This window comes from Rattus norvegicus, chromosome 4 (assembly GCF_036323735.1).
Source record: "Rattus norvegicus strain BN/NHsdMcwi chromosome 4, GRCr8, whole genome shotgun sequence".
Lineage (NCBI taxonomy): Eukaryota > Metazoa > Chordata > Mammalia > Rodentia > Muridae > Rattus > Rattus norvegicus.
This window is the reverse complement of record NC_086022.1, coordinates 166,673,917-166,685,936: the sequence shown is the minus strand read 5'-3', so window position 1 is coordinate 166,685,936 and position 12,020 is coordinate 166,673,917. Positions and strand designations below refer to the sequence as shown.

Sequence of the window (12,020 nt, the reverse complement as noted above, 5' to 3'; positions counted from 1 at the left end):
TTTGGCTCATGACTTCTCTTAGTCTGTCTACGTCTCTGTTTAATTTCTGTTTCCATGATCTGTCCATTGATGAGAGTCGGGTATTGAAATCTCCTACTTTTACTGTGTGTGGTGCAATGTGTGTTTTGAGCTTTAGTAAGGTTTCTTTTACGTATGTAGGTGCCCTTGTATTTGGGGCATAGATATTTAGGACTGAGAGTTCATCTTGGTGGATTTTTCCTTTGATGAATATGAAGTATCCTTCCTTATCTTTTTAGATGACTTTTAGTTGAAAATTGATTTTATTTCATATTAGAATGGCTACTCCAGCTTGCTTCTTCTGACCATTTGCTTGGAAAGTTGTTTTCCAGCCTTTCACTCTGAGGTAGTGTCTTTCTTTGTCTCTGAGGTGTGTTTCCTGTAGGAGGCAGAATGCAGGGTCCTCGTTGCATATCCAGTTTGTTAATCTATGTCTTTTTATTGGGGAGTTGAGGCCATTGATATTGAGAGATATTAAGGAATAGTGATTATTGCTTCCTGTTATATTCATATTTGGATATGAGGTTATGTTTGTGTGCTTTTCTTCTCATTGTTTTGTTGCCAAGGTGATTAGTTTCTTGCTTCGTCTAGGGTATAGCTTGCCTCCTTATGTTGGGCTTTACTATTTATTATCCTTTGTAGTGCTGGATTTGTAGTAAGATATTTTGTAAATTTGGTTTTGTCATGGAATATCTTGGTTTCTCCATCTATGTTAATTGAGAGTTTTGCACGATACAGTAACCTGGGCTGGCATTTGTGTTCTCTTATGGTCTGTATGACATCTGTCTAGGATCTTCTGGCTTTCATAGTTTCTGGCGAAAAGTCTGGTGTGATTCTGATAGGTCTGCATTTATATGTTACTTGACCTTTTTCCCTTACTGCTTTTAATATTCTTTCTTTATTTTGTGCCTTTGGAGTTTTGACTATTATGTGACGGGAGGTGTTTCTTTTCTGGTCCAATCTATTTGGAGTTCTGTAGGCTTCTTGTATGCCTATGGGTATCTCTTTCTTTAGGTTAGGGAAGTTTTCTTCTATGATTTTGTTGAAGATATTTATTGGTCCTTTGAGCTGGGAGTCTTCACTCTCTTCTCTACCTATTATCCTTAGGTTTGATCTTCTCATTGAGTCCTGGATTTCCTGTATGTTTTGGACCAGTAGCTTTTTCCACTTTACATTATCTTTGACAGTTGAGTCGATGATTTCTATGGAATCTTCTGCTCCTTAGATTCTGTCTTCCATCTCTTGTATTCTGTTGGTGAAGCTCGTATCTACAGCTCCTTGTCTCTTCTTTTGGTTTTCTATATCCAGGGTTGTTTCTATGTGTTCTTTCTTGATTGCTTCTATTTCCATTTTTAATTCCTTCAACTGTTTGATTGTGTTTTCCTGGAATTCTTTCAGGGATTTTTGCGATTCCTCTCTATGGGCTTCTACTTGTTTATTAATGTTTTCCTGTGTTTCTCTAAGAGAGTTCTTCATGTCTTTCTTGAAGTCCTCCAGCATCATGATCAAATATGATTTTGAAACTAGATGTTGCTTTTCTGGTGTGTTTGGATATTCTGTGTTTGCTTTGGCAGGAGCATTGGGCTCTGATGATGCCATGTATTCTTGGTTTTTGTTGCTTGGGTTCCTGCGCTTGCCTCTCGCCATCAGATTATCTCTAGTGTTACTTTGTTCTGCTATTTCTGACAGTGGCTAGACTGTCTTAAAAGCCTGTGTGTCAGGAGTGCTGTAGACCTGTTTTCCTGTTTTCTTTCAGCTAGTTATGGGGACAGAGTGTTCTGCTTTTGGGCATGTAGTTTTTCCTATCTACAGGTCTTCAGCTGTTACTGTGGGCCTGTGTCTGGAGTTCACCAGGCAGGTCAGTTGCAGCAGAAAAGTTGGTCTTACCTGTGGTTCCGAGGCTCCAGTTTGCTCGTGGGGTCCTGCTTATGAGCTCTCCGTGGCGGCAGCAACCAGGAAGATCTGCGGTGCCCTTTCTGGGAGCTTCCATGCACCAGCGTTCCAGATGGCCTTTGGTGTTTTCCTCTGGTGTCAGAGATGTGTGCAGAGTGCAGTCTCTTCTGGATTCCCAGGCATGTCTGCCTCTCTGAAGGTTTAGCTCTCCCTCCCATGGGATTTGGGTGCAGAGAACTGTTTATCCGGTAGGTCTCTTCAGATTCTGGTGGTGTCTCAGACGCAGCGGTCCTGCTGCTCCTGGGCCCTCCTCTACGGGAACCCAGAGGCCGTATACAGTTTCCTCTTGGGCCAGGGATGTGGGCATGGGTGGGCAGTGTTGGTGGTCTTTTCTGCTCTGCAGCCTCAGGAGTGCCCACCTGACCAGGTGGTGAGGTCTCTCCATTTATTTGTTTTTGTGTGAAGGTGTGCATATGTGTAGGCACATGTCAGAGCACAAGTGTATTAGAGGGAAGTTGAAGGAGTCACTTCTAATGTTCTACTCTTTAATATCTGGACTCTGATCTCAGATTGTCAGACTTGTTGTGAAAGGTTTGTACCCTTTGAGCCATGTCACTGAACCAAGACTATTTTTGAGAGTTTAGAGAAAATGAAAAACTTTTAGTGATACACTTACTAATTTCATATTCTCCACATTTTAGTCAATACATTTTAATTTAAAAATAATCGTCTAAATCAGTATAAGCTTCAAGTGAAAATTGCTGTCCATTATTTTTGTTTGTTTGTTTTACAGTGATGTGGCTGGAGTGAATTTAGGACATGACAGAGGAAATTGTGCATTTCTAAGTTCATTTCAAATAGATAATGAAGACTGTGCTAAAACCTGTGGCTGTATATGTGAAAAGAGATTGAATATATTCCCTATTTTAGTGACCTGTGTCAACCAAAGGTAAAAACAGAATATGCTCATCTTTGTTTGTTTGCTGTGAAGATTTGTGACTACTTAACAGCAGACTCATTTATTCACAGAAAGCAGCTTGATCTGCAGAGTGATGAAGGGGAAAGTGAGGAAATGTATCTGACTTAACATAACAGAAGCCATCGTCCTTTCTGGTAAATAGAGAAGCTTGTGTCTGGAGAATATATACCCTTTGCTCTAAGATTCGAAGTATCACTCTCTGTTTCTCGAATTATGCACAGAACCAAATACAGAACTCTTACAATCACACACATTCTTCATCATCACTAGGATAATCCATTTCAATATCCTGTTGCTCTGACATCACACTTAAGAAATAGGATGCAGTTACTCTTTGTTGGTTGATAACTTTTTATGTTTATGGAGGTAGAAGAATTAACCTGAAAATATTTTTATTTGCTGTAAAATATAATTTTAGACTTGATGAATAGTTACCAGAGTAGTTCAATGAACCCATACAACCTATCATAGTTCATGTGTTCTCATTCTCTCTCTCTCTCTCTCTCTCTCTCTCTCTCTCTCTCTCTTTCTCTCTCTCTCTCTCTCTCTCTCTCTCATCAAACTGATGCATTTGGTAATAAACAGAAACCCCATATTTGCAGTAATATTTATTTAGGCCACCTGAATGCAATGGTTCAGACTTATAATTTTATAGGTACATAAGTTTGAAGACAGTCTTGTCTACATAATATGTTTGTGGCAATTGTGGGCCTTAGTGTGGTATTCTGTGTCATGAAATCTGATTATGAGGATGATGATGATATAATAATATTAAACTGTCCATAAATATTTTCTAAAAGCAAGCAATTTCTTTTATAGCATCATATTGAATAGTAAAATTCAAGGAATGTGGTATTTTTGTAATAATATGATCTAATTTATAATCCATATTCATATTTGTCAGCTTTCTGATGTCATGTTAATATTTACTCATGTTTAAGATTATGCCATGCATTCACCTGTGGTGTTCTTTAGTTCTGAAAATGTTATTGACTTTTGACATTTTTCTGATATTAAAAAATTAAAATCTTGCTGGGGGAGTATGTATATAACAAAATATACTCATTGTAAGTCACAAGTAAAACAAGTTTTAACAAATATGTATACCTCTTATAGAGCCACTGAGCTCAAGAAGGTCACAATGTCATCTTAACACATGCTGGAGTCATCTGAGAATAGAGGACATCCATTGATAAAATGCCCCCATATCTTTTGGCTGTAGACAAGCCTACAGGGCATTTTCTAAATTAGTTGTTGATGCGTGTTACATCATGGGTGTTACTACCCCTGGGGTGGTAATGCTAGATTATGTAAGAAAGCAGGCACCAAGCCACTTGGAGCTTTCAGAAAGATGCAGCCATCTATAGCCTTTGCATCAGCTCCTACTTGCACATTCATGCAAGGCTTTAGTTTTTGTTCTGTCTCCCTTCAGTGGTAGACTGCAATGTGGAACTATAAGCAAAAAGGATCCCTTTCCTCCTCAAGTTTGTTCTTGTTTTGGTAGTGGTGTTTCATCACAGCAGTAGAAACACAAACTGTAAGAACATCAAACCCTAACAGAGTTTTGTATCTCCTCAAATTCATTTCTGCCCAGTGCCTTGAACTTTGGCCCTAGGCAAGCAGGTGTATATATATGCTCTCTTATACTGTAAATTACTATTGTCTTGTTCATAGTGTTAAGTAGTATGCAGAGTTGTATTTTCTGTTGTCCTCCATATACTGAACATTTAAAACATACTTTACTTCTCAGAGAAGTTTTGTTTTATTTTATGTTGAATATATTTTTACTTGAAAGTAGATTTTTAATATAATATTCTTTCTTATGAATCTATTATTACATTTGTTTTCAAATATCACAAAGGCAGTCCTTCAATATGCATGTATAGGCTGGCATGAACACAGAAACAATGTAAAAGGCTACAGAAAACTTGTTACCATTTGGTTGGCAACACAAAAACCTTTGACGTAGAGGAGAGAGCTCCATCATATTGAATTATTATGTATAAAATGTGATGAAATGGATTCAGCCACAGACTATCATCAAGAAACTAAAAGATCAATGATGGCTTATTACTCACCAAATGAGATATGCTGGTTCTTAAAAAATATTAATGGCCTGGAATCTATACTTTAGACCTTAGGGAAGACTTTGAATACAGAGTTAGCAAAAAGAATCTGCCCAGGTTTAGCTGCAGAGCTTGTTGAAGGTATAACTCTTCTAGGTCTCAGTTGGAGTGTTGACTCCCTTCATTGTAGGGAACCGTATTGGATTTGGGCCTGGCCGCTTTTTGACCTCATGGCTCAAAGTGGCTAGGTGACTCTGGACTGTTTGGCCATAGATATTCACCCCTAATGAGTCTTAAGATTATTGGACAAAAGCCTCTGCCATGAATTTATGGCACAGGAAGATAACATTCAAGGGATGCCTCAGCTCGAGCAGATACCAGTTATCTCCTGAGTCAACACCCGGTGTCTCCACCGCCTGACCTCATCGTCTACTGCTTGACCTCTTTGCCTCCTGCTATCACTGCCTATACCTTTGCATCTCCATCCTTCGTGTTTCACAAAGGACACTCCCCCTACCTGAAAGCCTTAAAAGCTGTAACGTTCACCCCAATAAACGAGACCTTGACAACAGAACTTTTGCTTGGTCTCCTCCTTCTCTTAACCCCCATTTGGCCCACAGGTAGAAAGCCTCTTTGGGACCCTGAATTACTGGGTCCCTGCTGGCGGGGACACTTCATGTTCTCATTTCTTTCTTTTTCTTCTTCATTTTTCTTTTATTGGATTTTATTAAAATTTACATTTCAAATGTTATTCCCTTTCTTGGCCTCTGGAGACAAGCCCCCATCCCATTCCCATCCCTATACTCCACAAGGGTGCTCCCCTCCCCATCACCCTGCCTCACCCCCAACATACTGCCCCAGCCCACAAGGCAGACAAAGGAGGTTGGGGACCACCTAGGAGAGAATGGGGCACAAGAGAGGTGAAGAAGGATGCCAAAACAAGAGTCTGATCAAGGTGATAATTTTATTTTTTCCCAAGGCTGATGTTATACCATAGCAGGGGTAACAGAGGGAGGGGGGATGTGGGAAGCATCTAGGCAAGCCAAGGAGACAGTACTCTTGTGGTCAGCTGATGTCAACAGGAGTTGGTTTTTCAGAAAGGTTACAGGTTTGTCATATCATTAGTTAGCAGGATGTTGGTTTCTCAGAAAGGTCGAGGCTTGACATATCACTGGGTATCCTGACTACCAGATTTGTATTAGTCTTCTGCAGCTGGCTGGGGATTTTCCATGAACCGAGTCATACTTAACTCTAACTATACTATTGATATCAATAATGGAGGGTTTTAAGGGCATCACTCCCAACATCTCCCCTTTCCTTATAATCAAATGAAAAGGTTACCAATGGCTGTACTGTCCTGGAATGAGCCCCTCAGGAACTGCGTCTGTCTTAGGTTGGAGTGATATTTATCACATGACCAAGAGAATCTCATGGCCACGGTCCATCATGGGATAAGGCAGCAGCTAGTGGCTGCCCTCCTGTCTTAGGCCCTTTATTCATGAATATATCTCTCTCTTACCTGTCATTGACTGTCCAGCTCAGCATGTAGGGGTGATGATTCGTTGATGTTTTAGCAAGGGCATCAGGACAGCAGGCAGTAAAGAATGTTGGCCTCATTTGACTCGAGGACAAAAAGGTCTTTGCCTGAGCTGGGAGAGATGTGTAAGTGGGCTTGGCCCTCACCAAAGGCATCCTCCATATCTAGCCTGTGATATATACCTGAATAAGTTTTGCTGCCATATTTTTCTACCTGTTGTTTAACAAAGCTGGTTAAACAATTAAGTGCCCAAGGGCCAAAAGATATAAGCAAAAGAAGGCCTACTAGGGGGCTCAACAGTGAGGGAAGCAGGGTGGACAACCAAGGGGAGGTGGAGAACCAGTTTTGATACCAGCTCTTAGCTTTTTCTCTTTCTCATTTTCTCTTTTTCATGCTTTCTTTAATCCTCTTCTAAGACACAAGAAACATCCAAGCACTGTCTTTCTCTCACAAACTAGAGTTCACTGTGATTGCTCATAGTTGGGAAATTAAAGATAAAAAGCCAATCAGAAATAAGTACACTTGTTAGCATGTATGGTTTATGTAAAAGGGGGCCAGACAATTTTTCTTTCTGATTAACCTATGACTCTTAAAGACAGTGTGGGTTGAAATTAAAATAGTCATATATACTTAAAACACTGCTCCATTTTGGATAGATGTGGAAGTTAAAAAACTTAATGAATTCATATGATTGTAAATGTTTACCGTGAAATATCACAGAAAGGATACCACCAGGCAGGGATTTACAATTTTAACTGATATTAAACATCTTAAATAATTTGGAGAAACCTCAGCATTAAATTATAACCATCAGGAAAAAATAAAGACATAAATAGGTATTCCACGCAGGTTATGTAAGAAATAAGCAAACCCCAAGTCAGTACAGTACAGTACCAATGACTAAAAGTTATATATGTTGATACTTTGAAGGAAAAGAAAACATGTTGACTGCCATTGTTGAGATTCTCAAAATAATTCCAATAGACAATTCAATTTGAGTTCCTGCAACAATCATAATTGTGTTATCCAAAAAGCCAAACCCTACGAAAGATATCACATTGTGGAAGAATTCATATCTCAGCTGTCATGGAGTGGGTGGTAGAGCTTCCAATTTTTTTGTGCAATGGCAATGGACTCAAAGTGGTACAGTTCTTTGAGCAAGCAGCTCCTCTTGGTGGAGTGCAGGCTGTAGATGAAGACACATGTGCCCTGCACCATGTTCAGCACTTCCATGGGATCCTTCTTGGGGTGAATGCCCAGAATCCAGGGAGTAGGAATGCACAGGCTCTTTTTAACAATTTTATTGTAAATATTATCCCTACATTGGCACCTGAATGAAACATTCTAAGACCCCAAGTATATCCATGTGTCCAATCCTGGTTTAAACCCTCAGAAGTAAATTTAATATTTAGGGGTATGCACCATCTCCTTGTTTTAGAATTAGAACATTCACAATGGGAATCTGGGACATGCATATTAGTAGGATGGGAGGTATTATAGGTCAAACAATGCAGTGTATTAGGTGATAAAAATTGTTAAGAACAGGGGAAAGGGGCCAGGCAAGAAAGCTAGGGGTTGGCCCGTTGAGAGCTGGTGGAAAAATCAGATCAGGTGACAAATAGCATTCAGTCACACAGCTAAATGAGGAAGCTTTCTTGGGATGAAAAGGCCAGTGCAAAAATGAGCACAGGCTTTGTGCCTGTGAAACAGAAGTGCAAGCAGAGGGGCAGCTGGAACCTGTTTTCAGCTGTCTCTCTGGACTTAGATTCTCCCTTAAGGAGTACCTCCCTTCAGTGTCAGCTCAGTGGCTCTACTTCTCAAGAGACCCAGCCTCTAAATGATGCTAGCCTTCCTGTAAGAATTAATAACAAAAGGATGGAAAGATGGTTAGGACCTGGGTGCTAGATGCCAAGTGGCTGACAAAAGAATTGTATGTTTTGTCAGCTCCCTGGAGCACCTTGGTGAGCACGGAAGAAAAGCCAGATTTAGGGGGAAGTTTTTTCCAGGCTTTCGGACACACCTGGTGACCTTGAGCCAGGAGACCATGGAAGAAAAGCCCTCTGGGCTCCTAGAGTGTTGAAAGGAGGCTCACCCAGGTGTGATCAGATTGGAGCCTCAGATATCAGAGAGCAAGCTATAGTTAGAGATAACTGGCTAACCTGGTATAAGGACTCTTTCTGCTGCCATTCCTTAGGCAGGGGTCATAGTTGAGCTGGGCTTCCTGCCTTTTACATCCAATAAAGAGATTGCTAACACTGGAACATTGACCTTTCATAGAACTATAGCCCTCCCTGTGCCTCTGAATTCCAGGACGTCAGTAGCAGTCCTTCACCAAGCTGTCTCACTGGTTTAAAGGCCCATGGAAAAGAAAACATTGATCTTGACCTTAGTCACAGCCTTCAGTTGGAGTAGGCTGAAGAGCCCATGCCAAGCCTTTCTCCTGATATCATCCTAGGGTAAACACAGACAAAGCCTGTTGTGAATTCTGTGTGGCAAAACAAAGTTTTTCTCGGTCTGCTGCAGACTCTCTCTGGAACTACTTCAGGGGCTCCCCTGCACCCTAACCAGGAGCATTTTGACCACAGGGGCAGGAACTGGCTGCTGTGGGAATAAGATCAGAGGCACTTTCCATGTCAATGATGACTGACAGGGAAGGTGACTTAATGCTAGAGAGTGACTCCTCTCTTTAATAGGGCCAGCGGATAAGGGGAGGGAGGAAGGATCCCGAAAAGAAAGATCTCTTAATGAATGTTCTCCTTGTTTGAGCAAGTGTTGAAGGTCTGGCCACTGAAGGCAGTGATTGGAATTTTTTTCAGGGTCAAAAGTCTCATAATAGTCTTTAAAACAATCACTAACTCTGCACTATATTTTGCATCAATTGTTCCCTCCTGGGGGAATCATGGAAAAATATTTCCTACAAAGTCTAAGAAAAATCTTTAAATTTCTTTTTTCTAAACCCCATTCCTCACATCTTGAATGACTTCTCGAGTCCTGTCACAAAAGGTGACTTTAAAATGCTTGTCCCATCACTTAAACTTACCTTAAGATCTGCCCCTGCTCTCCAATCTCCCAGACTGTCTCACGGTGGGCACCGTGGCATCTTCAAACCAAAGTCATTCTCTGGTGCTTTGGTGATGAACAGATAGGCCTTTCCTTCCCTGGTGAGCAGCATTCTCACCTCTGTGACCTCCAAAAGCCTCACATCTGGGTTCCAGTTTGCCCCGGCCTGCAAGGTAGTCAGTGGAGGTTGGGAACCACCTAGGAGAGAATGCGGGACAAGAGAGGTGAAGAAGGATGCCAAGACAAGAGTCTCATCAAGGTGATAATTTTATTTTTTCCCAAGGCTGACTTTATGTCATAGCAGAGGTAACTGAGGGAGGGGGGGACGTGGGAAGCATCTAGGCAAGGCAAGGAGACAGTACTAGTGTTGTCAGCTGATGTCAGAAGGATGTTGATTTCTCAGAAAGGTCACAGGTTTGCCATATCACTGGGCTTACTCATCACCTGATTTGTATTAGTCTTCTGCAGCTGGCTGGGGATTTTCCATGAACCCAGTTATACTTAACTCTAACTATACTATTAACACCAATAATGGAGGGTTCTAAGGGCATCACTCCCAACATTTCCCCGCACTGGGGTGTTCAGCCCTGGCAGGACCAAGGGTTTCTCCTTCCATTGGTACCCAACAAGGCCATTCTCTGCCACACGTGCAGCTCAAGTTGTGGACCAGTCTATGCATAGTCTTTGGGTAGTGGTCTAGCCCCTGGGAGCTCTGGTTGGTCGGCATTGTTTTTTTTTTTTTTTTTTTTTTAATGGGATTGCAAGTCATGTCAGCTCTCCCAATCCTTTCTTTAATTCCCCCAATTGGAATTCCATTCTCAGTTCAATGGTTTGCTGTTAGCATTCATCTCTGTATTTGACATGCTCTGGCTGTGTCTCTCAAGAGAAATCTATATCTGGTTCCTGTTAGCATATACTTCTTAGCTTCATCATTCTATTCTAGTTTTGCTGGCCACATGTGGGGCAGGCTCTGAAAGGTCGCTCCTTCAATCTCTGCTCCAAAATTTGCCCCAGTTCAAGTAGATCAAGGACGTCGACATCAAACCAGATACACTCAAACTAATAGAAGAAAAAGTGGGGAAGAGTTTCGATCACATGGGCACTGGGAAAAATTTCCTGAATAGAACAAAATTGACTTATACTCTAAGATCAAGAATCAACAAATGGGACCTCATAAAACTGCAAAGCTTCTGTAAGGCAAAGGACACTGTGCTTAGGACAAAACAGCAATCAACAGATTGGGAAAAGATCTTTACCAATCCTACAACAGATAGAGGCCTTATATCCAAAATATACAAAGAACTCAAGGAGTTAGACCGCAGGGAGATAAATAACCCTATTAAAAATGGGGTTCTTGGAAAATATCATCCTGAGTGAGCTAATCCAATCACAGAAAGACATACATGGTACGCACTCATTGATAAGTGGCTATTAGCCCAAATGCTTGAATTACCCTAGATGCCTAGAACAAATGAAACTCAAGACAGATGATCAAAATGTGAATGCTTCACTCCTTCTTTAAAAGGGGAACAAGAATACCCTTGGCAGGGAAGAGAGAGGCAAAGATTAAAACAGAGACTGAAGGAACACCCATTCAGAGCCTGCACCACATGTGGCCCATACATATACAGCCACCCAATTAGACAAGATGGATGAAGCAAAGAAGTGCAGACCGACAGGAGCCGGATGTAGATAGCTCCTGAGAGACACAACCAGAAAACAGCAAATACAGAGGCGAATGCCAGCAGCAAACCACTGAACTGAGAATAGGACCCCCGTTGAAGGAATCAGAGAAAGAACTGGAAGAGCTTGAAGGGGCTCGAGACCCCATATGTACAACAATGCCAAGCAACCAGAGCTTCCAGGGACTAAGCCACTACCTAAAGACTATACATGGACTGACCCTGGACTCTGACCTCATAGGTAGCAATGAATATCCTAGTAAGAGCACCAGTGGAAGGGGAAGCCCTGGGTCCTGCTAAGACTGAACCCCCAGTGAACTAGACTGTTGGGGGGAGGGCGGCAATGGGGGGAAGGTGGGGAGGGGAACACCCATAAGGAAGGGGAGGGGGAAGGGGGATGTTTGCCCCTCGATTCTATGAGGGTTGTCCCTCCCCCATGCAACCGACCCCTCCTACCTCCCTGGCCTGATGTTCTCCTACATTGGGACATCAAGCATTGCCAGAACCAAGGACTTCTCCTCCCACTGATGCCCAACAAGGGCATCCTCTGCTACGTACCCAGCTGGATCCATGGGTTACTCCATGTGTACTCTTGGCATGGTGGTTTAGTCTCTGCGAGCTCTTGGGAGGGGGCTCTAGTTCATATTGTTCTTTTTATGGGGTTGCAAACCCCTTCAGCTACTTAAGTCCTTTCTCTAAAACCCTCCATTGGGGATGCTGTTCTCAGCTCAATGGTTGGCTATGAGCAACTGCCTCTGTATTTGTCATGCTCTGGCAGAGCCACT

The 12,020-nt window shown here is 41.9% G+C and overlaps 1 protein-coding gene across 12 annotated transcripts in view; it reads left to right on the top strand.

Annotated features, from left to right (window-relative positions):
* Klra2 (killer cell lectin-like receptor, subfamily A, member 2) overlaps positions 1 to 12,020 on the top strand; it is a 112,572-nt gene that overhangs the window by 31,358 nt on the left and 69,194 nt on the right. For 4 of the 12 annotated variants that reach the window (XR_010065684.1, XM_063286439.1, XM_063286440.1 and 1 more), the window contains exons 8-9: positions 2,705 to 2,860; positions 2,941 to 3,024. The exons of 2 other annotated variants lie outside the window; for them this stretch is intronic. Coding sequence is in view for 9 of the 10 variants with exons in the window: in XM_063286439.1 (XP_063142509.1) it covers positions 2,705 to 2,860; positions 2,941 to 2,998 (214 nt within the window). In the remaining variant the exon portion in view is untranslated. Of the gene's footprint in view, positions 1 to 2,704; positions 2,881 to 2,940; positions 5,528 to 12,020 lie in introns of those variants that run through there. 6 more of the 12 variants (XM_008763404.4, XM_039108016.2, XM_039108015.2 and 3 more) reach the window with 5 other exon arrangements.